This window comes from Cydia strobilella, chromosome 2, assembly GCF_947568885.1.
Source record: "Cydia strobilella chromosome 2, ilCydStro3.1, whole genome shotgun sequence".
NCBI classification, from domain to species: Eukaryota; Metazoa; Arthropoda; class Insecta; order Lepidoptera; family Tortricidae; genus Cydia; species Cydia strobilella.
Genome location: NC_086042.1, coordinates 26,128,549 through 26,154,497, shown reverse-complemented (window position 1 = coordinate 26,154,497; position 25,949 = coordinate 26,128,549). Strand labels below are relative to the sequence as shown.

The 25,949-nt window shown below is 40.3% G+C and overlaps 1 protein-coding gene across 1 annotated transcript in view; it reads left to right on the top strand.

The window, feature by feature from the left end:
• LOC134754556 (rho guanine nucleotide exchange factor 18) overlaps nucleotides 1–24,947 on the top strand; it is a 66,972-nt gene extending 42,025 nt beyond the window's left edge. The window contains exons 18-34 of the mRNA XM_063690866.1: nucleotides 693–811; nucleotides 1,547–1,681; nucleotides 2,997–3,151; nucleotides 4,686–4,818; nucleotides 5,651–5,808; nucleotides 6,949–7,064; nucleotides 10,224–10,337; nucleotides 10,963–11,072; nucleotides 11,452–11,614; nucleotides 12,315–12,513; nucleotides 13,184–13,344; nucleotides 14,512–14,619; nucleotides 15,432–15,524; nucleotides 17,241–17,377; nucleotides 18,617–18,715; nucleotides 21,671–21,762; nucleotides 22,526–24,947. Of these exons, the coding sequence (XP_063546936.1) occupies nucleotides 693–811; nucleotides 1,547–1,681; nucleotides 2,997–3,151; nucleotides 4,686–4,818; nucleotides 5,651–5,808; nucleotides 6,949–7,064; nucleotides 10,224–10,337; nucleotides 10,963–11,072; nucleotides 11,452–11,614; nucleotides 12,315–12,513; nucleotides 13,184–13,344; nucleotides 14,512–14,619; nucleotides 15,432–15,524; nucleotides 17,241–17,377; nucleotides 18,617–18,715; nucleotides 21,671–21,762; nucleotides 22,526–22,679 (2,246 nt within the window). The 3' untranslated portion in view covers nucleotides 22,680–24,947. The remainder of the gene's footprint in view (nucleotides 1–692; nucleotides 812–1,546; nucleotides 1,682–2,996; nucleotides 3,152–4,685; nucleotides 4,819–5,650; nucleotides 5,809–6,948; nucleotides 7,065–10,223; nucleotides 10,338–10,962; nucleotides 11,073–11,451; nucleotides 11,615–12,314; nucleotides 12,514–13,183; nucleotides 13,345–14,511; nucleotides 14,620–15,431; nucleotides 15,525–17,240; nucleotides 17,378–18,616; nucleotides 18,716–21,670; nucleotides 21,763–22,525) is intronic.
• The last annotated feature ends 1,002 nt before the right edge of the window (nucleotides 24,948–25,949 follow it).

Below are 25,949 nucleotides of genomic sequence, written 5' to 3'. Positions count from 1 at the left end.
AAAAAACTATGCATGGGGATTTATTATCTCGACTACGAGCAAGGCAACGAGCTTCAGCTCAGATAGCGTCGGTGGCTGATATTCTGGCTGACACTTTTGCTGCGTCGACCAGGCACCGACTAAAGGCTGCTTACGGTAAGATAACTCTATTTTGTTCTTGGGTTTATATGTCTAGAAAAACTATGCATGGGGATTTATTATCTCGACTACGGGCACGGCAACGAGCTTCAGCTTAGATAGCGTCGGTGGCTGATATTCTGGCTGACACTTTTGCTGCATCGACCAGTCACCGACTAGGGCTGTTTATGGTAAGATAAGCCTAATGACTTAGGTTTTATCACTATGTATAGTTACTAGGGACGTTACACGCCTCCTTACTATCTCGACTACGGACACGGCAGCGAGCGTCGGCGCAGATAGCGTCGGTGGCTGATATACTAGCTGACACCTTCGCTGCGCCGGCCATTATAATGCATCCCCGAATCAAGCGTACCTACCTAGGCAATTAAATGACACCTACCACAGAGATAGTTCCAACATTTTGCACTGAAATTTAGTGTTCTTGGTGATTAATAAATATTGTGCTTGGTATAGCCACCAAGTAAATCAATGCCCACAAAATTCTTTGCAAGTTTGCAACAGAATCAGTGATCAGATACTAAAATGATCCACATTCAAGTTTTATCGTTCAGGTGAATTCTGTTCTCGGCACCGCGACGCCGTGGACGTGTTCAAGGAGTGCTGCGCGCGGGAGCCCCGGCTGGCGCGGTTCATACGCAAGTGCCAACAGAACCCTCTGCTTAGGAAGAAGGTATCAAACATACTTATATTTTTACGATACATCATTTCTTATACTGTTCCAGGTATTTTTTGACAACGCTTTACCGTCTTTAATATAAAACATTCAACAAATAATCCTTAAGGACTTTAACAGTAATCACTAATCAGGTTGCATAACATGTACCCAATGCAGCGAATATTTCTACCATATATTAGCCATTAGGGAGGTTCTAGCGACATCTACCGTAAGAGTGTTACACTTCTTAAAAAAACAAAAATTTGACACAATTCTAGGGATTGACAGGGCAAGCTATGCTGGCGCCATCTGTTAATTATTTCGACCGGCCAACCCTATTCACCAGTAACGATGCGCTATCCCATACTAAATTAATTTTATATCAAGCAGAAATCGCCCATCGCTTGTTTTGGTTGCTCAGATGGTAGAGCACTGTACTAGTGTTCCAGTGGTCGTGGGTTCAAGTCCCACCCAGGACAGTGAATGTTTCCACTTTTAATTTATTTCTAAGCTTCATATTAACCTTGTAAGGCCCAATGTGCATTACAATGTACACTGTTTTAATCTAATTTGAACCTTACACTAACTGAATTAAGTAGCATTTCTTTTGTTTCATTGTTTTCTAGAACAAACGAAAGTCACCCTAATCTTCTATACAACAAGGTTCAAATTAATAATAGGAAAACGTTGTATGGTGGGCCTTACGAGGTTAATATATATATCGGACTTATCAACAATTTTCTATGCCAGGGTGTCCCAGAGTGCGTGCTATTTGTGGCGCAGAGGCTGACCAAATATCCATTGCTACTGGAACCGTTACTGAAAACGGCGGGAGATGACATCAACGAGAGGGAGCTCCTGCAGAAGGCGCTGTGCGGCGTTAAGGTACCAGTAAACATTTTACAGGTGTTCATCGCGTAAAAACTTACGTTTATATATGGTCTGACGTTTCGAACGTGACGTTACGTTCGTGATCACAGGCAGACTGGCGAGGAATTGTATCAACATCATGCTGCGCGGGTTTTGCGGGTTTTGGTTAAAATTATGAGTGAAAATCGTGTTAGTTTAAATCAATATATTTTTGGATAAATACGTTGAGAAAAACATTTTAGGAATATTTTTCTTACATACCTTCTTTGATAAATTGTCATCAAAAATTTAAACTACAATCATGTACTTATAAAACTTATTTTCTTCAATATATTTTCGTCTGGATTTTATACATAAACGCAAACGTTTCTTAAAATTTTCAACAATTATAAAAAAACGTATTTTTAGGCCATCCTGTAGGGCTAGACGGTCGGTTTTTTTTAATCATCTGTCATCAATGTCATCATGCCTGTCATGTTTTAACAAGTATGTTAGTGCGAAAGTGACGCATGACATTTGACAGGTGATAAAAATGCGACCATATTACCGCCGGTGTACATTGAAAAATCATACCTTTTATCAATTTTAATATTTTAACAATTTGTAATTCTACTCCCTCATTTAATCATCATCATCTTCCTAGCGTTGTCCAGCAAAAAAGCACTTGTTTTTACAAAAGCGGCTGCCATCTGACCTTTCGTCCTAGAAAGAAATTAGGCCTGATTGGGACTGTACGGTACGATGTTTTTCTTCACCGTAAAGCGATTGTACATTAGTTTTTAACAAGCGAAAACTCATGTGATATTTACCAGTCGCTTTTCGGTGAAGGAAAACATCGTGAGGAAACCGGACTAATCCTAACAAGGCCCAGTTCCTCCTCTGGGTTGGAAGGTCAGATGGCAGTCGCCTTCGTAAAAACTAGTGCCTACGTCAATTCTTAGGATTAGTTGTCGAGCGGACCCCAGGCTCCCATGAGCCGTGGCAAAATGCCGGGATAACGCGAGGAAGAAGAAGAAGGAGAGAAACATCTGCGAACGGTGCTATTAAGCTTAGAATAAATTTAAAAGTGGAAAAACTACTGCCTTGGGTGAGACTTGAACTCACGGCTTCTGGATCGATACTCCAGCGCTCTGCCAACTGAGCCAAGTCTCACCCAAGTCAGTAATTTTTCTACTTTTAAATTGATTCTAAGCTTTGTACATTAGTTCCAAGAAACTCATTGACAATAATTTGCCGGAGTCCGAACACTTCGAAACCGCGACCTTTGATGTAAAATTTGGTGTAAAATTACCAACGCTTCCTCGTACTAATTTTGATTTATTTTAAACAGGAAATTTTAGTAGACGTGGACAACCAGGTGGCAGCGAAAGAGCGAGAAGACAGGAAACTGGAGATCTACCACCGAATCGACGCGAAGTCGTTCGCCAACTTCCGCGGGCGCAAGTTTAAGAAGAGCGACATACTGCAAGGGAACAGGAGTCTTAAGTGAGTGCTGTTAGAGTTCACAATTTTAGTAGACGTGGTCGACGTGGACAACCAGGTGGCAGCGACAGAGCGAGAAAACAAGAAACTGGAGAGCTATCATCGAATCGACGCGAAGTCGTTCGCCAACTTCCGCGGGCGCAAGTTTAAGAAGAGCGACATACTGCAAGGGAACAGGAGTCTTAAGTAAGCGCTGTTAGAGTTTAAATTAGAATAACCAATTTTGCTGAATTAATTGGAACCTTGTACTCATATGTAAGTTAAGGCCTAATTGTCTGATTAAACCCTTATGCACTTCAAGGGGTTGCTTTAACAAAACAACACAACCTGTTATAGTCTGCATCCTCTCAAATGATTTTTATGCCTGAGACGGTAATCTGTTAAACAAAAGCCATTGTTCCTTTTGTGCCTAGCGGTCGGCCATTGTGTGCCATTGAGTCTGAACGCGTGCTACGGCGCGTGCCATTGTAACTATTGTCCACAAGAAAGATAACTTTTGTTTTAAAAGCTGTGTATGACTCATTCACACTATTTGAGATCAACCACAGAATAAATAATAGTACTACCGTACAGAAAGGACACTTTCTAAAAAACCGAAGTTTGACAGCGATTCAGGGACGAATCACGCTGTCCCCTTCTAATGTATGACACTATCCCTTTCGGCTATTTAGGGTTGTCAAAATTCAAGTCATTATCTTATCTGTGGTCACGCAAAGGGACTTCAAGTTGTGTCAACCCTAATAATTTCTCGGAGCAATGCTGAGCCGAACGGAGCCGAGAATGCCCGAAAGGAGGAGTGTCGCCCCACTGTTTCAACTTAGGGCACAATCGGAGGACTATTTTACATCTTCGCTAAATACTGTCAAATCTAAAGGTTCTAATGAATTGGCAAAAATGGCGAGTTTATTCAAAGTGTTTGACCACGTGTTCTATCCTGAGCTAACACCACGGGCTAACACTATTTCAGAAATATTTATTTTAAGGCCGTTCTATCGGTTGGCCGCTGCCACTGTCACATTTCGTAAGAAAGAACGGGATAGATCATGCGCGCCAAGTGTCAATTTTGATCGAATTTTGTCGATTTTTATTTATTTTAAAAACGTTACCTTACAATATCGAAATTCGAAAGCTATGAAATTACTATTTAAGGTAAGATTGTTTTTTCCTCTTTTTAGGGTTCCGTACCCAAAGGGTAAAAACGGGACCCTATTACTAAGACTCCGCTGTCCGTCTGTCACCAGGCTGTATCTCGTGATCTGTGATAGCTAGACAGCTGAAACTTTCACAGCTGATGTATTTCGGTTGCCGCTATAACAACAAATACTAAAACAGAATAAAATAGAGATTTATGTGGGGCTCCCATACAACAAACGTGATTTTTGACCGAAGTTAAGCAACGACGGGCGGGGTCAGTACTTGGATGGGTGACCGTTTTTATAGTTAATGGTACGGAACCCTTCGTGTGTGAGTCCGACTCGCACTCGGCCGGTTTTTTTGTTTGTAGTATCACAATGATCAGTATGAGCATTTGTTTCAGGTTCGAAGGGGTAGCGACGTTAATGCAGGGTCGCAGCAAAATGCAGACGCTGCTAGTGATCGTGCTGACAGATGTACTGTTCTTTTTGCATGACAATAACAACAAATACACCTTCTTCACACCTGACAATAAGGTAATTTTGATAATTCATATTTTTAAGCCCAAATGTTGCCTCACCATTCATATAGTTTAACCTCCTAACGCCATAGACATATATATTACTTTGTAAAGACCGGCCTTACGAGCACTACGAATGGGGCCGATGAGTCAAAATCGCATTTAGTTACACCAGCGCGCTCAGTCGTGTGGTGAATTGCGCAGTGGAATGGCGTCACCATTTGTGTAAACAAAGTATAAGCGTATGCATACAATTCCGACCGAACACAGACCGTGCCAACCCCAATAATTAGCTCCATGCATGAATTTATTTTTATTTTTGGATTCATAATTGATATCGTTGGAACACCGGAAATGATAAAAATACTTTTGTAAACCTTAACATTATTTTATTAAAAAATATTTAAAATGTTGAAAATTTTTAAGCGGTTGAAACGCTCATAATTTTTGGCGCGAATTCGACAGAGCGTGATGACGTCACACGTTGGGCGGCCCAACTGACGTTTGCTACTAATGACACTAATCTGTCGAACGCGTGACGTCACGTGGCGTTTCGAGCGTTTCGCTCACTAGCTTTTCGCGGGCAAATTTTTGTACTTTTTAATTATAATTTAAGGTAATTAAATGGTAATTTAAAAACGAAAATGCATTTGTAACATGATATAACGATAACAAACATCCGAATAAAACATATTTCGTTCAAATATAAACTTCATGCATGAGGCTAATTGCTCGGAGCAATGCTGAGCCGAACGGAGCCGAGTTTGCCCGAAGCTGCGTTGCTGCTGCTTTAAGCAAGGTTATTGCACCCATTTGATCAGTCTCGTTGCACAATGTGTTTGTTGCAGACTGGAGTGGTATCTTTAGTAAAGCTGCTAGTCCGCGAGAAGGCGGGCGCCGAGGGCCGCGGGCTGTACCTGATCTGCAGCGGGCCCGCCGAGCCCGAGATGTTCGAGCTGCGCGTGCACCGGCCCAAGGATATCCATGCGTGGATACACAATATCAGGTGCGTACACTATTATAGTCTTTCGATTTCAAACGGACCCCGGCTTATCCTTTGTCTATTGTTAAGTAAAACGGCGCGGCGATTTCGGAGAGCACACCTACACTGGTTTTTTTGAGCGTTGGACTAGCCCGCGCTCAGGTGCCAATTAGAATTACACGACTCTTTTTTGCAGGTAGTGGCACGTGCTTAACAATATACAAAAAACTAGCCCTTTTTGGCAAAAAACTAAATTTTAAGCGAAATCATTCTGAAATACGGTGACATTTCAAACATTAGTTTTTTGGTAGTTTTTGGCAGTTTAGGCTTCGAAGGCACAGACCCATCGGCATTCAGCGACAATTTAAAATTGTGTAAAAATATTTTAAACTGTTATTAAATGAAACAAATTAAATATTTTAAAGCATAAACAGTATTTTCAAAGTAAAACTCATTTATACCTCTTGGTTCGTAACTCACTAGTAAGTTATACCTTTTTTTTCAGAATCCATAACTCCCGCGGGAACAATACCGCCGCTATACTTACTCAGCCTCGTATCTGCAACACTCATTTGATGACAAAAACACCCGTATTCCGAATGAAAGAAAAGCGACATTTCCATCAAATGACTGTTGCAGATATGAGGTTGAGTAAGTATAGCGACGATATAGGCCTTTGTCCTTCAGTACACCTGCATGAAATAAGATCTTTTTTAATAAAGTTGCTCAAAAAGTGGTACTTTTTGTGGCTGCGTAGCGTGCGAGAAGCTCAATTTCTCGAACTAGTGCTTTTTACTTTTTAGTTCCAAACTATACTTTCGAAACGCAGTTAAAATTGAATTTAGCGCGGAGCAGGTACCAGGGCCTCATGAGTTATGAGGAGGTGTCGTTGACCAACCCGCGCCGGGCCCGCGGCGGCCGCGGCCGGGGCGCGCACGAGTATGAAGGTATCGCGGGCTGCGGCAGCTCAAGTATCGCGGGCTGTATAGGTACTTTTGGTTTTGGTTTGGTTTGGTGGTATGATTCTACTAATGATATATTAATTTATTCTTTTTTCGCAATTGTATTAAAAAACGTCGTTTACAACACGTGTGAAATGTCTTTTCACACTAGTTGTAAAATGTACTATTTCAAGCAAGTTTGATGAAATGGTATATTCCCCAGGTTGGCGGTGTCGCAGTGTCCCGGGGAGGCGGAGGACGCGGAGGGCGCGCTCGCCTCCGCCGAGGAGCGCCAGCGCGCGCTCGACGCCCGCCACGAGAGCATAAGACTGATCACTGGTCAGTGCAGTGCGATATGCTACTTTATTTAGCGTCGAATATACTCGTTAATTAATTATACAGAATACAGAACTTTATTGGAAAAAAAAAACTTTTACAGGTCACATTTTACATTTACAAAAAATATATGTACATATGTTCGTTAATATAATGAGTTACATATTTCATAACATTTTTAAACATAAAACAATTGAGCGATACTTAATCGAATAGCTTAAGATATTTGTGGTATATGCAAAATCAGACGTAACAAATATTTTTTGAGAATGTTTTCTGAATACGGAACGATATTTTGTCGTCTGTGTAGTATCAAAATTGACTGGGGAGCGTCTTACGATTTTTTAGTGTTTATAACCGACGTCAAGATTTCAAGTTATTTATGCATAATTTGTGAGAAATAAATTATGCAAAATTTTGGGACACGAGAGCATAAGACTGATTACTCATCACTGGTGAGTGCGATATACAACTTTATTAGCTGAGGGATAAAATCGAAAATTGATTAATTGTGATTAGGAACTTCTGCAAAACAACCTAACAAATAAATTTGAGGATACTTGGTACGCTAACTTATTAGCGCGTGTGATATTCGTGGTTTTAGCAAAATCAACCTGACAAAGCACAGGTGATTTTTCGAAATAAAGTCGAAGCATTAACATAAATTGGGACTACTCCCAGTAGACCAAAATTGATTGAGCAAGAGAGCTCTTAATATTTTGTCTTGGTTTAAGCAAAATCAACCAAACATTTTGGGGAAAATTAATTCCATTTTAAATTTCGATGCAATTATTTTAAAGAGGAGATGCACTTCGTACATCTCAATCAGTTAAACATCTTTATCTGTAAATAGAAACAGAAAACACATCCTTTACTCCCTGGGCCCTGCAACCTGGAGATTAAGTATTTAAAGCCTTTTTACAATTGACGAAAGTCGTATTTCCTTTGTGCAACTAGTTACAGATGTAATGCATAATCCTTTTTCATCGTATTTTCACGGAAACCTACGAACGTGTTATGCTATTTCAGTCAGTCTCAGTAGATAAAGTACTGAGGTTGACTGAAATGGCAAGAAAAATTAGAACGTTTCCGAGAAAATACGATGGTACAGATGTAATGCATAATTGTTTTTCGTCGTATTTTCTCGGAAACGTTCGTATTTGTCATGCTACGTCAGTCAATCTCAGTACTTTTAGTTCCGAGACTGACTGAAATAGCAAGACACGTTCCTACGTTTCTGTGAAAATACGATGGAAAATAAAAGTAAGGATGTAAAGGATTATGCATCTGTATGTTGGGTTCTTTAAGAAATGTTAGTACCTTTGCGGTTTTAACTTTTTTCATTTTTATGTATTATCTATAGTAGACTTGGTTTTTCTACAATGTAGAATAGTAATAGTTTTCGAATTTCACTGCTTATGTATACATTTTATTGGACAGATGAGACTCCATGGTGGCAAATAGAAGGTGATTTCAATACTCTTGATGGTTGCATGAATGCATGACAGATGTACAGATCTTTCTCTTAGTACCTCCATATTAAGATTTGTCTTATTAATTGAATATCAAATTAAGTATTAAAAATAAAAATAACAAGAACTCTTCGTGTTTAACGATGACTATCTATATGATTATGGCATAAAATTATGTACGTATATTATGAATAGTTGTTTATCTGTGCGAAATATAAATTTGATAGAATTGTACTTGGTCCTAAATATTTTTGACTAAGGGTGGTATACCACTTGTCCAAGATCTTTGTCCAAGTTGTATTTGCGTCTAACTTTTTGCTAAAAAAAATGTGAGACGCAAATACACTTTGGACAAAGATCATGTACAAGTGGAATACCATCCTTACTAAGTAAATAATAAAAAAGTAACAATGCTTATACGGAGGTACATTTATTGTGTTTTAGTTTATTTTATACTATTTTCGTTACAGATTTATGAATGAAATAGCATTGTAAAACAAATGTATTATATTAGAACCACATCTTAGATAGTATGTACAGTAGCCATCAGATATATCAGATAAGTCAAGGTGCTCAGAAATATCTGAACATGCCCTTTAACGTCTTGATATAGTCTGCATCTTCTCAAACGATTTTTTCGCCAAAGACCCTAATCTGTTAAATAAAAGCCTTTGTTCCTTTTGTTAGTGAGCGCGTGGCCATTGTTGGTGAGCGCATGCCACTCGCTTATACACAATGATCACGCGTTTGCACATAAGGAACCAAGGGTTTTGTTTAACTGATTAAGGTCTTTGGCGAAAAAATCATTTGAGAAGATGCAGACAATAACAGGCTTTGTTCAGACATTTGTGAATGCCCTGGGCGCTTCGATATATCTGATGGCCACTGTACAAGGTCTTAGAGTATTAGAAACAGAATATATAACATGATTTATTACCAAATACATTTTTGAGCAGTAGTATTGTCGGAGTAGCTATGATATATCGTATATTGTTGTTTAATTGTATATTCAAAGTTCTGTTTAACTGTTTAATTTTAATTCCTGCTTGTTAGATGTAGATAAAATTACAAACGTACATACCTATCTACAATAACATGTAGAATAGATACTGAAATATATCTTAGAAAATATTACTTTGAGTTTTGAATGATTCACGGTTAATTTCACTAGACTTATATTGACCGGGATATAGACCGTGATTACCTTTTGTTTTGTACAATACAAAAGGTAATCACGGTCTATATCCCGGTCATTATGAGTCTAATATTACTTTGAGTTTGTATTTCTGTTAGTTTCATCATAATAAAATTATTACGTTATGTGTGCAATGGATTAAGTGTTCCGCTTGGAAACTTACTGAAAATCTAACGAATGTTAGAATGCAAACTCGTACATTCTAAAATTTAATTTCATTATTGTTCTGACTAAAATTCCAAAGCTTCTGCTACCTACTTTTAAACAATCAAGCATTTTTTTAAGCTAACAATTTCACACAGCTACCATTGCGTTTGTTGTCTCATATATTACTGACGCATTTTTTTTCTGTAATTAGTTTTTAATTTGGTTTCATTGTCTCTGCTTAGGCTTAAATTGTTTTATTTAATTTTTTTTTCACATTGAAAACGGCAGTAGAAACGTATGTTTTTTTTTGTTTTGTATAATCACACATCGCGTGTTTTGTGCCAACAGAGGCGTTGCGTGTGAAGGACAGAGAGCACGCGACGCTGCTAGAAGAAAAAATGGCACTGCACATGAAAATGGTGGGACACACGGGCGCCTCCACGTTAGACGTGCCTAGCACAGGTCAGTACTTCGGCCAGGCGTGGCTCACTCCGCGAGTTCGTCGCGTCGCTACAAGTACATGCAGCCCACACCAATTTTGGTGTCTAGCCATAGTAGTTGCCGCGCGCCGCTACGGAACGGACGCCTGCTCGCGCTTGCGCCACCTAGCGGCCATATCTGTCGTAATAGCTAGAGGCGTTTTGTTAGAGGGTGTATCTTCTGTACCTAGTACTATTGTTTATTCTGTGCTGCTTATTCGTCAATATAGAATAAAACACTCTTTACTGGCACACCTTAGTAAAAATATACAAAAGAGAAAAAGTACAACTGATTAAATGTAAAGGCAGACAACAGGCGGTCTTATCGCTAAAGACAGACAGACAACGTTTGGGTAGCGGAAACAGATAAATTAATCAAAAACTAGGTGTTTCAAAAAACGTTATGAAGCCTACATTCATACACACAATCAAATAAGAAATATAAATAGACATACATAAACGTAGGTATAACATAACTCGAAATATAGCTAAATATATCACACACACCCACACATTCAGACACACAGACACACACACAATGACAATTACAGACAGACGAAAGTACAACGAGGTAGTCTACTGTTTCTGATTTACTGTTTGCTTCACAGGTGTGAACACAGTATTTCCAGGGGGCTTGGTGTTCCCAGACTATGTGCGGCTAGCGGCCCCACAGCCCGACACGCACGCGTTATGGCAGGAGGTGTGCCGCGTCGTCAAGGTAAAACATTGCCATTTCGTTGTTTAAAGTGCCTATTTTCATACGCCCTAAGTCTATCTTAGAATATTTTTATTTACATCGGACGAAAAATAGGTTTAATTTTTACATTTATAATAGTTTAGGCTATCTAGGTAAGTGCTGGATTTCTTTACGCTCACTATTTCTTAGTCCGGAATTCAAACCTCTTTCAATCTCTAATTTTTTTTAAAGCAATGTAAGTCCTGATATAACGAACGAACTTTAATCGTTAAGCAAAACATTTTTTCTATACTTCTACCAAGGACAATAGAAGAGAAGAGGACTATTCTATTGTCCTTGCTTCTACCATTATTGTGCTAAATGGTTTTTTGTCATAATACATGCTATATCTGTCATACAGGACGCACTGGAAGCATCGAGCGGCGCTTGGTGCGGTAGCAGCGCTTTAGGCCGAAGTACGAGCTCAGCGGGCGAGCGACATTCGTGCGCCTACGAGAGCCCCGCGTTACCGCGACGGGCGGACACCTTCGCCGGCTTCGACGCCACTACCAACAGACACAGAGGTAGGGACGGCTATACGTGTGTCACAAGTGTCGGAGCAGGACGGCGATCTGTCCGTAATGTTTTAGGTCGAAGTACTTTAGCGTACGACATTCGTGCGCCTACGAGTCCCGTTTTACCGCGACGGGCGGACACCTTCGCCGGCTTCGATGCCAGCGCCAACCGACACAGAGGTAAGGGACGGCAATACCTGTTTCACAAGTGTCGGAGCAGGACGGCGATCTGTCCGTAGTGGTTTAGGTCGAAGTACTTTAGCGAACGACATTCGTGCGCCTACGAGTCCCTTGTTACCGCGACGGGCGGACACCTTCGCCGGCTTCGACGCCACTACCAACAAACACAGAGGTATGGACGGCTATACGTGTGTCACAAGTGTCTGAGCAGGACGGCGATCTGTCCGTAATGTTTTAGGTCGAAGTACTTTAGCGAACGTCATTCGTGCGCCTACGAGTCCCGTGTTACCGCGACGGGCGGACACCTTCGCCGGCTTCGATGCCAGCGCCAACCGACACAGAGGTAAGGGACGGCTATACCTGTTTCACAAGTGTCGGAGCAGGACGGCGATCTGTCCGTAATTCTGTAGGCCGAAGTACTTCATCGAGCGGCGAGCGAAAAAGTAAAAACGTTGCATATGTTGTTGTGTTGCTCCATGACAATAATACATTCAACGAATATAAAAGAATACTTGTGTATTTGTTACAGGCGTCAACCTCCGGTTATCAACGGACACGCCAGAAGAGGCCGAAGGCGAGGCCGAGCCTCACGGACCTCACGGCCCCCACGAAGCTCACGACAGACCGCGCGTCTACGAACAGACAGGCGGCGACAGCGCGCTCAAACTGCAGCACGCTGTTTACACGCTCACCTGCATCGTGTGGCAGCAGCTCACCACTATACACAGGTATTTACTTATCGTCGACTGAACCTGAAAAAAGCTGCACAGAAATATCTGGGTCCATCTCATTCAGGATTTCTTAAAACTTTTTGCAGTCACGGACCATTTTCACAATTTTAGCAATTCCACGGACCCCGATCAAAAAATATTATAGGAAAATAATAATGGCTCTTATTTATATTTTACAATTTACTTTTACTATAAGTTTCATTACACTTGGATCTCGTCAAGTTCACTACAAGATTTCCTAACAAGTATGTTTACAGTAGGTAACTGACCTACTGCGGACCCCTGATAAACATGCTACGGACCCCTATCCACTTTAATAAACCATGTTCTAGGCGTTGGTAGATTTTATCTCGTTACAGTAAGATTTGCGGAAGGTCAATTAACGATGGGACGTAAACTAGCGGCAACATGTAGTTAAAGTGCTACGTGAAGCTCAAATTCATCAAATAGCAGAAGCTTTTACCCCATTTCGTTTCTACTCGTTCACACGGAACAGAACAGTCCACATAGAAACATCTTCATACTGTTAGCTGCTTTGCGCATAATTTCTTCGCGTGGCGGCCCGTTCCGTGTGGACCGTCGCACTATATTTTCCTTTTAGCATATATCTCAAGCGTACGGTTTCTCACCTATCTGTTTACTGTACTGACCTTGCATCATATTTCAGTCTCGAAGCGCAAGTGATGGCGTGGCGGGCGGCGCCGGGCGGAGCCGCGCGCGGCCACGAGGCGCAGCTGGAGGAGCTGCGGCACCTGCAGGCGAGGCTCACGGCCGACCGCGCCGCCTGGGAGCACTCGAGGGCGCGCGACCACGCCAGCATCGCTGACGGTACGTTCTAGACCTTATGGCATTGCAATAAGGTTTGAATCAAGTGGCGGGCGGAGCCGCGCGCGGCCACGAGGCGCAGCTGGAGGAGCTGCGGCACCTGCAGGCGAGGCTCACGGCCGACCGCGCCGCCTGGGAGCACTCGAGGGCGCGCGACCACGCCAGCATCGCTGACGGTACGTTCTAGACCTTATGGCATTGCAATAAGGTTTGAATCAAGTGGCGGGCGGAGCCGCGCGCGGCCACGAGGCGCAGCTGGAGGAGCTGCGGCACCTGCAGGCGAGGCTCACGGCCGACCGCGCCGCCTGGGAGCACTCGAGGGCGCGCGACCACGCCAGCATCGCTGACGGTACGTTCTAGACCTTATGGCATTGCAATAAGGTTTGAATCAAGTGGCGGGCGGAGCCGCGCGCGGCCACGAGGCGCAGCTGGAGGAGCTGCGGCACCTGCAGGCGAGGCTCACGGCCGACCGCGCCGCCTGGGAGCACTCGAGGGCGCGCGACCACGCCAGCATCGCTGACGGTACGTTCTAGACCTTATGGCATTGCAATAAGGTTTGAATCAAGTGGCGGGCGGAGCTGCGCGCGGCCACGAAACGCAACCAACATCGTTGACTGTAGTATATTCTAGACCTTATGTATAGTCTTTAGATTTCAAACGGGCCCCGAACATGCAAAAAAGAGTCGCGTAGTTCTAATTGGCACCTGAGCGCGGGCTAGTCCAACGCTCAAAAAACCAGTGTATATGTGCTCTCCGATAACGCGCCTTTGCTACGCATCTCGATGACACCTTTTAACTGGTTCTGTAGCGTTCGACTCGCCGGCACTCAATAACCGTAGAGAGACAACACACAGCCTCGCATTATATTTTTCCATGAATTCAAATTACTATAGAGCCAAAAATAATTAAGGAGAAAAGTTGTTTTTGACGTGTTTGATGTGAAATTCGATTTTAGTGATGCTTGATGCTTAAATCATTGATTATTTTACTTTATTTTTTGGCATGTTTGGAGAAAAGCAATTCGTGGATTTGTCTTCTTTGTCGACCTCTGCTTCGCATCGTCCGACAAAATCTTCTTTGTTGGAATGCACGAGGGTTATTGATATTGGGCTGTAGCCGCACGCGTTAGTTGACGTCTTTGGTGGTCAAAGGTGTTATTTGTTGTAACAGAAAAGCGGCAGCTTCAAGCGGCGCGGGAGGAGCTGCTAGAACAACAGAAAGACGTCGAACAGCAACGGGAGAGGCTCTTCAGACGTCTCGAGCGGCTGCAGCAACACGGTATGTGTCTCTCACTCGTTACCTTCGTGAATGTAGCCTATCCTGCTCACACACTTACGGGTTAAATTAACACATTCAATGCTGAAAAGCCGACTATCGGGTATTTTATGGTTTTGTTCCCAGGCCGGACGACCCGATAGTTGGGATCGGTGTACTACAGCTTTATATGACTAAATTTTTGTGGCCTGGTGCCGATGTCTTATGTGGCTGGTTGGCAATGAATGTGTTAAGAAACGCAATTCTGTACACACACCTACACTGGGAAAATCACATGTTTTACGTTTTTAAACTGTATAGTATTCACAATGTAGATAAAATATACACTTTCATAAAACGCACATATTTATATTTTACCATAGATTTATAAACCCGAAGATACGAGTATAATATCGCGCAACGGTTGTTATAAATCTAAATCTGTTTTTTTTTTTCTTAATATGCAACTACAGATTTCACTTAAAGCCTGACCAGGAATATATAATCACGCGCCATGTTGCGGAATTTCACTAGAACTTTTTATTATTATTATACTAAACTATCATCCTATACATGAGAATGAACAGCGCCCTCTTGACAATGATCATATATTACTGGTCAGGCTTTACCAATAAAACATCGCACGTTTGATGTCAGCAAGTACTAAAAACATTCCACTTCTGTTATCGGATAGTACTTACTGAATCATTCACATCCAACTTCCAAGTCACATAGTACTCAATCTTCAACCTCCCACTTCTCAATTCAAATAGTAACTAAATGTTAATACATCCACGTAGTTCGGCCGGTGGTGGTGACGTCATTATGTGTTTCAGGCGGCTCGCAGGAGGAGATAGCGAGTGTGGGCACCTTATCGCCTGATTCCAGTGTCAGCGATACAACGAGGAGAAAAGAACCTAAGTGGCGGAGTAAGTACTATTTATCAAGAAGTAAGTCGATCCAAAACGCAATCAGGTGGTGGTTTCTTGCCACAATTTTACAAAGAAAATAATCTACTGGTTTGATTTATTGATATGAGCTTATGCATTTAGCGAGAAAGCTATTTTCCTCGACTCATTAAGACTTCAAAGTCCTGAAGGCATAAAATTATCTTATGTAAATATTGACCCGGGTATGTCCAAAAGAGAAGTATGTGCACTGTGAATGTCATCTCGCGTTGTGTGGTAGGCTGGTAGGGTACAGCATAGCGGATGTCATTCCAGATCTAGAGCAGACCCCAACTGGGGAAGGACCTCCACCTTACAGTAAATCGCAGCCAAAATAACACTAGACCCTACTCATAGTGTTGTGTTCCTGCTGCTGAGTAAGGTTGCGAGAGCTCAACGAGGGTGCGGAGTGTTAGGATCGGCAACGCGCATGTAACACCTCTGGAGTTGCAGGCGTACATAGGCTACGGAGACTGCTTAACATGAGGCGGGCCGTATGCTTGTTTGCCACCGACGTAGTATAAAAAAATATTTTTCATTTCTCATGCTCTGAAAGCGGGTCATTGTTGTTCTAAAAGTGTGCAGAAAATGATACGTGTCTGCACTAGAGCATTTTACGTTCGAAGTACGATTTTTTTTTACGATAAGCAATTAAATTTTGAGTTAAAATGGTTTTGTTATACAATTTCCATTCTGATATTTGACTCTCCATTTCATAAATAACGATACTTTTGCCTGAATTGTTAATTGAAAGTACCTTCAAGAAATACTGTAAAATTTATACTTAATCATGTTTAAAAAAAAAACACATGCATTTTACTCATCTCGTATTCGCAATGAAAAGTAGAGTGTTTAACTCTGGTGAAAGGCGTCATTTTAGCCTCGGATACCTCGGCAGGAGCGTGTGCCTTTCATCCCTTGGTTAACAATGTTGAATGTTATACAGGGTGGGCCAGTGATAAATGCATTTTAATTTTTTTTATTAAATAATAAATTTTTGTTTTTAAATAAAAATTATATTTAGAATTTGTGATAAAGAAATAAATTTTACGTTTTAAAAATTAAATCATCAAGATGTCGTCCGTAGCGGTTGCGGCATTCTTCCAGTCTTGCTTGTAAATTTTGAAAGACTTTTGTTAGAAGTTGGGGAGATATTGATTGGATTTCTTGACGAATATCCTTTAATTCTGCTGTGGTTGTCGGATTATTGGAGTACATTTTACTCTTCAAGTAACCCCACAAAAAGAAGTCTGCCGAAGTTAAGTCAGGGCTCCTGGGAGGCCAAGCAATGTCACCTCGCTTCAATATCAATTTTCGAGGAAACATTTCACGCAAAATTTCCAGGGTCACGTTACTTGTATGGCAGGTGGCCCCGTCTTGCTGAAACCATATGTTGTTGTTGTAACCATACGATTCGTGAAGTTTCGGAGCCAGGAAATATCTTAACACGAAAGTCTCGTAAGTCTTTCAAAATTTACAAGCAAGACTGGAAGAGTGCCGCAACCGCTACGGACGACATCTTGATGATTTAATTTTTAAAACGTAAAATTTATTTCTTTATCCCAAATTATAATTATATTTTTTATTAAAAAACTGAAAAATTGTTTTTTTTTTTTTAAATGCATTTATCACTGGCCCACCCTGTAGATTGAATGTTAGAATGTTATTATTGATCCGTTGTGCACGTGCACTCTGCAGGCAGCCGCGGCTCGACGGGGTCGGAGGGCGCGGGTGCGGGTGCGGGCGCGGGGGCGGGGGCGGGGGCGCCGCGCGCGCTGCCGCCCCCGCAGCTGCTGTCGGCGCAGAATGAGAGCCGCGCCACCGCTGCTATCTCCGTAAGTAAACACATAGATAGATATAACTCCGTAATAGATTTATTTATTTATTTCCTTTAAGTACAATTTTAATTTACATCATGTTGTTCATAAGAGCAGGAAACGATTCCTCCGTTCTAGTAAAAACTGTATGACGGCAGGAAGCACCACCTCTTCCGGATCACATTTAATCTTATCTAGCAGTAGGTATACATGTATTTGCGCAGTACTAGATATATATACATATATATATGTAATATTGTATAAAGATTACAAGAAAATGAAAAAATAAAACAGGTTGCAACAAGAAAAAAAAAAACAAAGCAAATAGAATTGGAATTAGATGGATACAGTCTAAGGAAAAAAACGTGCCACGAAAATTAAGAAAATTTGATTCTCGATCAGATGGCGCCACTATCTTTGGCCTACTATCGTATAGATGGCGATGACGGTTTCGTTTATTATTTAACCATTTTAACGCATATCAGTGAAAGAAGATGGGTCAAAATAATATAAAAATAATTAATGCAAATATTGCAAATAAAAAAAATCATTTATCCATATATTAAATACATTTTTTGATATTTTTAGTTTTAATCGTGTGCCGATAGATGGCAGTGAATTTACTGTGGCTACAAATTTTACTATGACAGTACCGCTCTATCCCATGTTTCCACAACCATACTAGTACTATACAGGAAGAGGAATCAATCTGTAAACGGATGGACCGCGTATCATATTTATAAACTAAAATGTTTTATAATGTTTATTGGATTCGGTCTGGCCTTAAGGAATAATACATTTTTAGGGTTCCGTACTTAAAGGGTAAAAACGGGACCCTATTACTAAGACTCCGCTGTCCGTCTGTCCGTCTGTCTGTCTGTCTGTCACCAGTCTGTATCTCATGAACCGTGATAGCTAGACAGTTGAAATTTTCACAGATGATGTATTTCTGTTGCCGCTATAACAACAAATACTAAAAATAGAATAATATAAATATTTAAATGGGGCTCCCATAAAACAAACGTGATTATTTTGCTGTTTTTTTCCGTAATGGTACGGAACCCTTCGTGCGCGAGTCCGACTCGCACTTGGCCGGTTTTTTTTTACCATGCATGTTCAAAGTGACACACAGTGAATTCAAAACTTTCGTGTATAATCCAAAAAAATCGTAGCAAAAGAATTAAACTATAGGAGATTTCCTCTATTTCAGCCACCCTCCGCTTTTATCTTTCTTTCAACACGCCTCTTTTCTTCCAGCAAATGGTGATAAAACAGCAGTTACCACTGAAGCTAGCGAGTGGCAAGTCGCAGCAGCCGCCGCCCGGCTACCACCGCCTACACGAGTCCCCGAGCGAGGTAATTTGGACTTTATTACTATAGAATAAGATCTATCAAATGACACTTATTTCATCGAAATCAGTTAATGGACTGATGAGTAATTATTAATAAATACTGCAATTTAGCTCCGAATGCGTTGCGCGATTTCTAGTCAGCGGCCCATGCAGTTCCAATTAATGGCTACTTTCGTCTATACACTGATATCAGAACCATTCATATAGGTATTAAAGTTAAAGAGATATAAGCCACCGCGCCATAACACTTTTTCGTTACATCTCGTTTTTGACCCGAGACCCTCCGCGGGTTTTTAAAGACGTTCACCTTACGAACAATACAATTAAAACTATTATTATTTAACAAAAGTTAAGAACTTTATCCCAAATATCTTAATGTCCCAAATAGGGTAAAACACCTATTGTTTGCTCCTCTCCAAAAGGCTCATGTTAGTAAAAGAAAACAGAGTTCCCAAGTTACGACTGGTATTTTGGGGGCCAATATATCGGTGTTATATCCTACTGATTTATATAATTTAATTCTCATACCCCTGAATTATCTTTATCCTATACAAAACAGATCAAATGGTTGGTTTTCAGGACTTCGAGTATCCAAACGTATTTTAACAACAAAATTTGCTTTGTAAGTACGTTAATGGTGTTGAGTATTAGCTGTGTCTTCCAAATTCACTGTCGTATAGAATACACCCCTCTACCCTTTCGAGATACCCGAATAATTGTGGAACCATTATTAAAAAAAAATTAAACTAATTTATTTAACTTGCGACCTATAAATACTATTTTGTATTTCTTTCTTCCTCACTCCTAAAGAAAATAAGGAGTGGAAACAATTCCTTCTACATCTATTTCTCTCTCACTTTTTCTGTCCTTTTGTAAAAATATCTCTTAAGTATATTGTATCTATAAATTATTTACAATTTTTACAATTTATTCGGGTCCATAAAGAAATATAATTGGCTTTAGTGTTTGCACTGCGATTGGCTGTTAGTTACAAAAATATCTTAGGGTACATGTTAACAGGTGCCACTTACTCGTTTCCATAAAAACCGTATTGAATGTGATAAAAATAAACTCAATAACAATGACAAAATGGGTCACTTTAGAGAATAAACAGTGGCTCGTTTTAAATACGTTGTGTATATGTCATGTACAATATAAACTAAAATTAACAATCGCATTTGACTAGGAATTACAATCAGCCCTATAGAATCGACCGCACTGCTGCTTAAGGCTTAGAACGTACTGCTAATTTCTTGCGGTGTCAGTCTTATAAGTGCGTGCGCTTTATAAAGCATGCCGTACGTTACACTTTTTGCGGTTCTGAAATCGCAATAAATTAATCGCAGTGCGTTATAGCCTTAAGGCCAGAGCACACCGGCTGCGAGTGCGTGCACATAAGCATAAGTGTGAGGAAAAAAATAGGCTAGATGACAAATTTTCATTAATGGTATCAATCGATCAGGTTTATTTTTAGGGTCAAATGTCTATATAGGACCCATTACATTAAAGCAATACAAAAGCCAGAAATGATAGTCAAAGTCTGACAATCGTACTTCACTCGCGAAACGCTTCTAACAAAACGATAAGTGAACGTGACGTCAAGGTCACTGAGAGCCCATTTTGAATGTATGGACAAAACAAGAAAATTGCGTTCTAGTCGGTAAAATTTTGCGTTTATGTATATAGTTGCTATACAATCTATTTTTGTATAAAATATAAGGAATCGAATTACCCTTATATTTTCCTTTTTGGACGTTAAAAAATTACTTAAATTTTGAAACTTTCCAGTTCTGTATTTTTGTATTTTTTCCATATGTTATTTTAATATCTACATTATTGTGACAAATTGCTTATTTGCTATCTATGTTAAGATTTTGTTATAAAATTCAACATGTGTCATCATCCCTATTGGAGCCGTGCACGCACACATCACGCAAGCGGTGTGCCGTCTCTTATACGGATCTGTACCTATATATTATAACGCGGCGCACGTCTCCGCACACGCATCCGGTATGCACAGGCCTTTTAAATCGTTGACACGCTTCTGCGTATACGTTGAGTTTCGGTGTGGTCGTCCCTTCAAACAAACTATTTGGCCCCTGTTAATATGGATCTAAGCCTTCTCTCGCGTAGATATTTTTTTACAACCATTTCGTCTGTTCAGCTTTTAATGTCATAGGTAGCAGGTACAGCCGTATAGCTGTGTGCAATATGATAGCAGTCAATGAGATAACGAAAATTATTCTTAAGGAAAAACCACAACTTTAGATCAATCATATTGGAACTTTGTTAATTATTCTACTGCATTTACTGATTCAAAAATAAACGGTACCTAAACCGACTGCATGGTTTGTTTGTTTTCTTGAGTGCCGGCCACGACAAACCATGTCGTCCTCTCTATAACCTATTTTTAGAAGTTATATACCGTCAACCGAGGTGTTTTTCCTGACCATTTCTTCAAAAATACCCACACAAATTGTATCATACAAAATCTACGATTATTTTCAATCAAATAGTACCATTTGTCTAAGTATTTTTTTGAGAAATCGTCAGGTAATTCACATTTTAAGTTTTGTCCCTATTCACCCAAGCCATCCCTATTCACCCCGGTGGACGGTACTCAAGTTACTCTAGTTTAACTACACTGCTATTATATTTCACACTACATACTATATATTTCTTTTAGATGCACAGATACGAGTAAGTCTCAAATCAGATCTATCTTGCTGAACAAATGCTTCTTATATTATACACATGTGTCGTTTTTAAGCAAAAGGTATCACATTGTCGCTTGCGATAAAGACGCTCTGACAGGTTATTACACACGAGTCTTTAATTGGCTCCAGCTTGCGAGTGTCGTAAATATATAGACTCTTGTACGACATTTCACTTACCCCCCAATTGCACATTGTACTGATCTAGTCTCGGGCAGTCTGGGCTCATTTCGCTATATTTCCAGCATTCGACGGGGCTCTTGATACACCACACGCGCACCGGCAGCTCGCCCGCTCCGTTACCCACGCAGCCGCCGCTCAATAATAAAGCTACCAGGTACGCCAATCAATTATTCATTCACTTGTCATAAAGTTCGACTTTAAGTCGTGCGTAGACGACATAAAGTAAAATCATCTATTACGACCCTTATTGACTTAGCAATAGAGTCCAAAATCTGCCATACACACTGCCAGCCCTACCGACGCGCCCCCGACCGGCCAGAGTACAACTTTCTTTAGTCTTGTATAAATACCTAAAATATTTATATTTTTGTATACAGTAAGCGGTATATAACTTATTAAATATATTAATAACGGGTCACTCACGTGTTTTAAGTCGAAAACGCTCGACATGTTTCTCGCCCCCCCTGCCGCTACCGGCGCCCGCGCCGAGTCATCGGGCGCGGAGGGCTGCGGCCCGCAGTCTGCGCCGGTCCGTCACCGTCGACGCAAGCTCCTGATGAAGCTCCTCGGTACGGAGTGAAACATGTCGAGCGTTTTCGACTTAAAACACGTGAGTGACCCGTTATTAATATATTTAATATGTCTATGTCTCACGGAAGTTTTGGTATATAACTTAAGCATAAATGTCAATTTTTATCTTTTGCCTCGGTTAAAATGGATCGCTATATGCCATTGTTGTACAATCTACTATCTTTCACTTGTCATGCTCGTAAAATTGATGTTTAAGTCGCTTGTAAGCGGCACGATGTTGTTTATTATGCTCAAGAGCATGAAGTAATATCATCTTACGACCCTTATCGAATTAGCAACAGTCTAAAATTTGCCATAGAAACTGCAATGAATCGTAATAATTTCAGAACAAACACATACCCCAAGCTGCCGGACAAGTTCCGCGTGCGCACGCCGGACACTCACTCGCCTCACTCGGCGCCCGTGTCCGGTGCGGGGGGTGTGGGTGGTGCTAGGGAGGGTGTCGGGGGTGCGGGGGAGGAGGAGGTGCTCTACTTCTGACCCCCGCGCGGCCCGCCCCCGCCGCACGCCCGGCGCTCCTGAGACTGCCGCCTGTCCTAACTGCCGGTGCCGGGGATACAATACACTCCCGACCGAGGCCCGAGCCGAGACAATCGTTCCTGCTAATAGTGCTAATGCCCCATTCAACTTCAGTAAGCGAGTCTAGTTACAAAAAAACAAAACATGTGTAAAGACTTCGAAAATACGTGTTTGACGACACGTGCTTGAATAGGCGTTACGTTTAATGAACGTTTTTGCGTACAGATTACGTTTACTCGGTACTTACAGTCTTAAACTTCATCATATTCTCAGACCATTTGTCAATGTTTTAACTTCAACTTTTACTATACTAAACGGTTCCATGAGAACTTGCAAAACGGTTTCAGAAATGCGTATCTTCCAAAATACGACGCCAAGCGGAGACTAGAGACGTAATTCATTGCCATAAAATTATTTAAGAATATTTATAAAGGTATAGTCGAGATCTCTACATACACTGCCACATACTTGATTTTAACACGTATCTCAACTCTCATATAATTTATTTATTTATAGTATAGATAAAACTTTCTCTACTGAGCTCGTTCGCTTACCTGTACTAACAATGGCATTCTGTCAAACAAAAGCCATTATTTCTTTTGTGTGCGCGCGTGACCTTTGTGCCTGAGGCTCACACACAATGGCCACGCGCTCCATCCACGTGGTCCATAACTATGGACACCCGACTCCTAAATGTATGCCCAAACGACATACACAACTGTACTTACATTAAATCTAAGTGACATAAACATTGTTACCGACGACACATGCCTACTTTCAGCATATCCTTTTTACCTACTAAAAAACTGAAGAAAAATAAGTAAGATCAATACGGATAAGTGTGGCTGCGGGACAAATATGGCTTAGGTTCACATTGGGCCCTGAGTCTACCGCGAACCACGTTCGACATGTTGCCTCTCTATCGCATTTGTAAATTCGTACTTAAGTGTGAGAGGGAGGCAACACGTTGAACGTGGTTCGCGGTGGGCCCTCTGTTTACACATTGATTAGCGTTTAATGCAAATTCATACGTTTGCCACTAAACGCAAGTAAGTAGCAAATGTATGAACCCGCAATAATCAATGTGTAAAAGGCCCAGGTGTGGAGGCTAGCCACACTTATCCGTATTGACTTTAAACAAAAAGGCAGTACGTAACAACAAAATTGTGACTTAAACATGTATCACAATGAATTATTATACATTCCCCCATTATGATTCTATAATTGTTTTAATGAACTTAATGTAACGCTTTAAACTATTTTTTATTATATATGTATAAGTAAATTTGTATCGTTAAGTACTTACAGGGGCCATCGTACTTATTTTATTTAAAACAAATATCAAATCACTCGAAATGTACAAACTTAAAATTGAACATTCCAGAAAATGATCTCTATTTTATTACTTCACTAGCGACCCGACCCGGCTTCGCACGGGTAAACCTTACCAAATTATACACCTAAACCTTCCTCAAGAATCACTCTATTGATAGCTGAAAACCGTATGAAAATTCGTTCAGTAGTTTTTGAGTTTATCGCGAACATACAGACAGATAGACGCGGCGCGGGACTGTTTTACAAGATGTATAGATAGATATTAATTTAATAAACAGTATTTAAAGGCAGCTCTCATGAAAAATATAACTATAAAGTAAATATGACACGAGCTTCACCCCTACATTAGAAAGCAGTTATTTGCCATGAGTCAATGTAATAACAATTTTATGGCATTACAATAGGAGTCATTATACAATAGCGAGGCGGGCGATTATATTTAAGATATCAAAAACCTATGCTAGTAGCCAAATGACTACGAATACGGTCTATAGTGAATATAAAGTTGTTACACTAGATGTTTTGGAAACTTGAAATCTTGTTGTTGACATAATATACAATTAAACATTCGACTTAGAGTAGAGGTTTGAGAGTTACGACATCTCAGTCGGGACGCCTTTTGGTACATGGTGACATGACATGATGACACAGTACTGTGTCAAAGAGTGCCTAAAAAGAGGCCTAAGCCTAAGGCCCAGCCGTACAAGAAACAAAATTGCCAGTGAAATTTGAACCTATAGTGTAGGAAAAAGAGTTGATTTTGGTTTGAGTGAAAACTAACCGAAACAAAACAAATACAACTATTCCGATTGAAAATGATTTAAATATCGAACTTAATTAGTACTCTAGGTACGACCTTACGTGGTTTTTGAGACAAATTACCGGCCTTACAAGGTTTTTTGAAACATTAACATATACGTTTCTTTAAAACCATTATAAATTTCCATGATTTTTTGTTACTGTCATTATGCTAATTCTGACAAATAAATGTTTAATTTCATTTCAATTATTGGCTTTTAGAAATCTCCTTGTACCAAAAATGGCGTCGCGATAAAAACTATGTTATAGCGTAAACTGTTGTTATGACACATTTTTATAAGATTCCTGACTAACACTTGTTACTCGGCATAGCGCGTTGTAGTTATAAATATGTATAGTCTTCAAACCTACCACAGAGGTTTAAAACTGTTCTAACTTTTAATATAACTGAAGAAAATATATAACTATGAATAAATGTATTTAAAAAAATCTCTATTTGTCCCAATAGTGATACGGATTTTCGACATTCAAGTGTTAAAAAAAAACAATCCGACCACTGTTCTGACAAAAATCTTCAGAAACACTTTTATTGTTAAATTTGAACTGAATAAAAAAACACTTTTTTACTAAATAGCACGCTGTTTTAAAACTACTTATATTTTTAAATTGTTGACATACCGTTTTTAACTTTACACTTTTCGGAATAAGCTTATTACTGTATACTGTCAGTGTACATAGCATGTTGAACGTTTAATTAATAAAGTGTTATAGTCTCCATTGTCAAATGTAGATACTCCATATCTGTGAAAATACGGTTCGCAATTGTATGGTCGGACGAGTGATAAATATAGAATAAATTCCGTGAGTGACACCAGTCGTCATACCATTATCAGTCTTAAATATGTTCTACATACCTTTGTTCGCCGCCTTATTTGTTTAGACTGTTCATTTTAGAAAATCTTCTTCAAATATTTCGCCAATCAGACAGTATTTTCTTTTCAACTGTAAACAATAAAATATTTTAATCCATATTGGCGCCAATACTTTTTTATTCAGAAAGTAGGTATCTGAGGTGACCTTAATAGACTATATCCTAAAAAAACATGTTGTTTACCTACTTCTGATATATTTTTATTT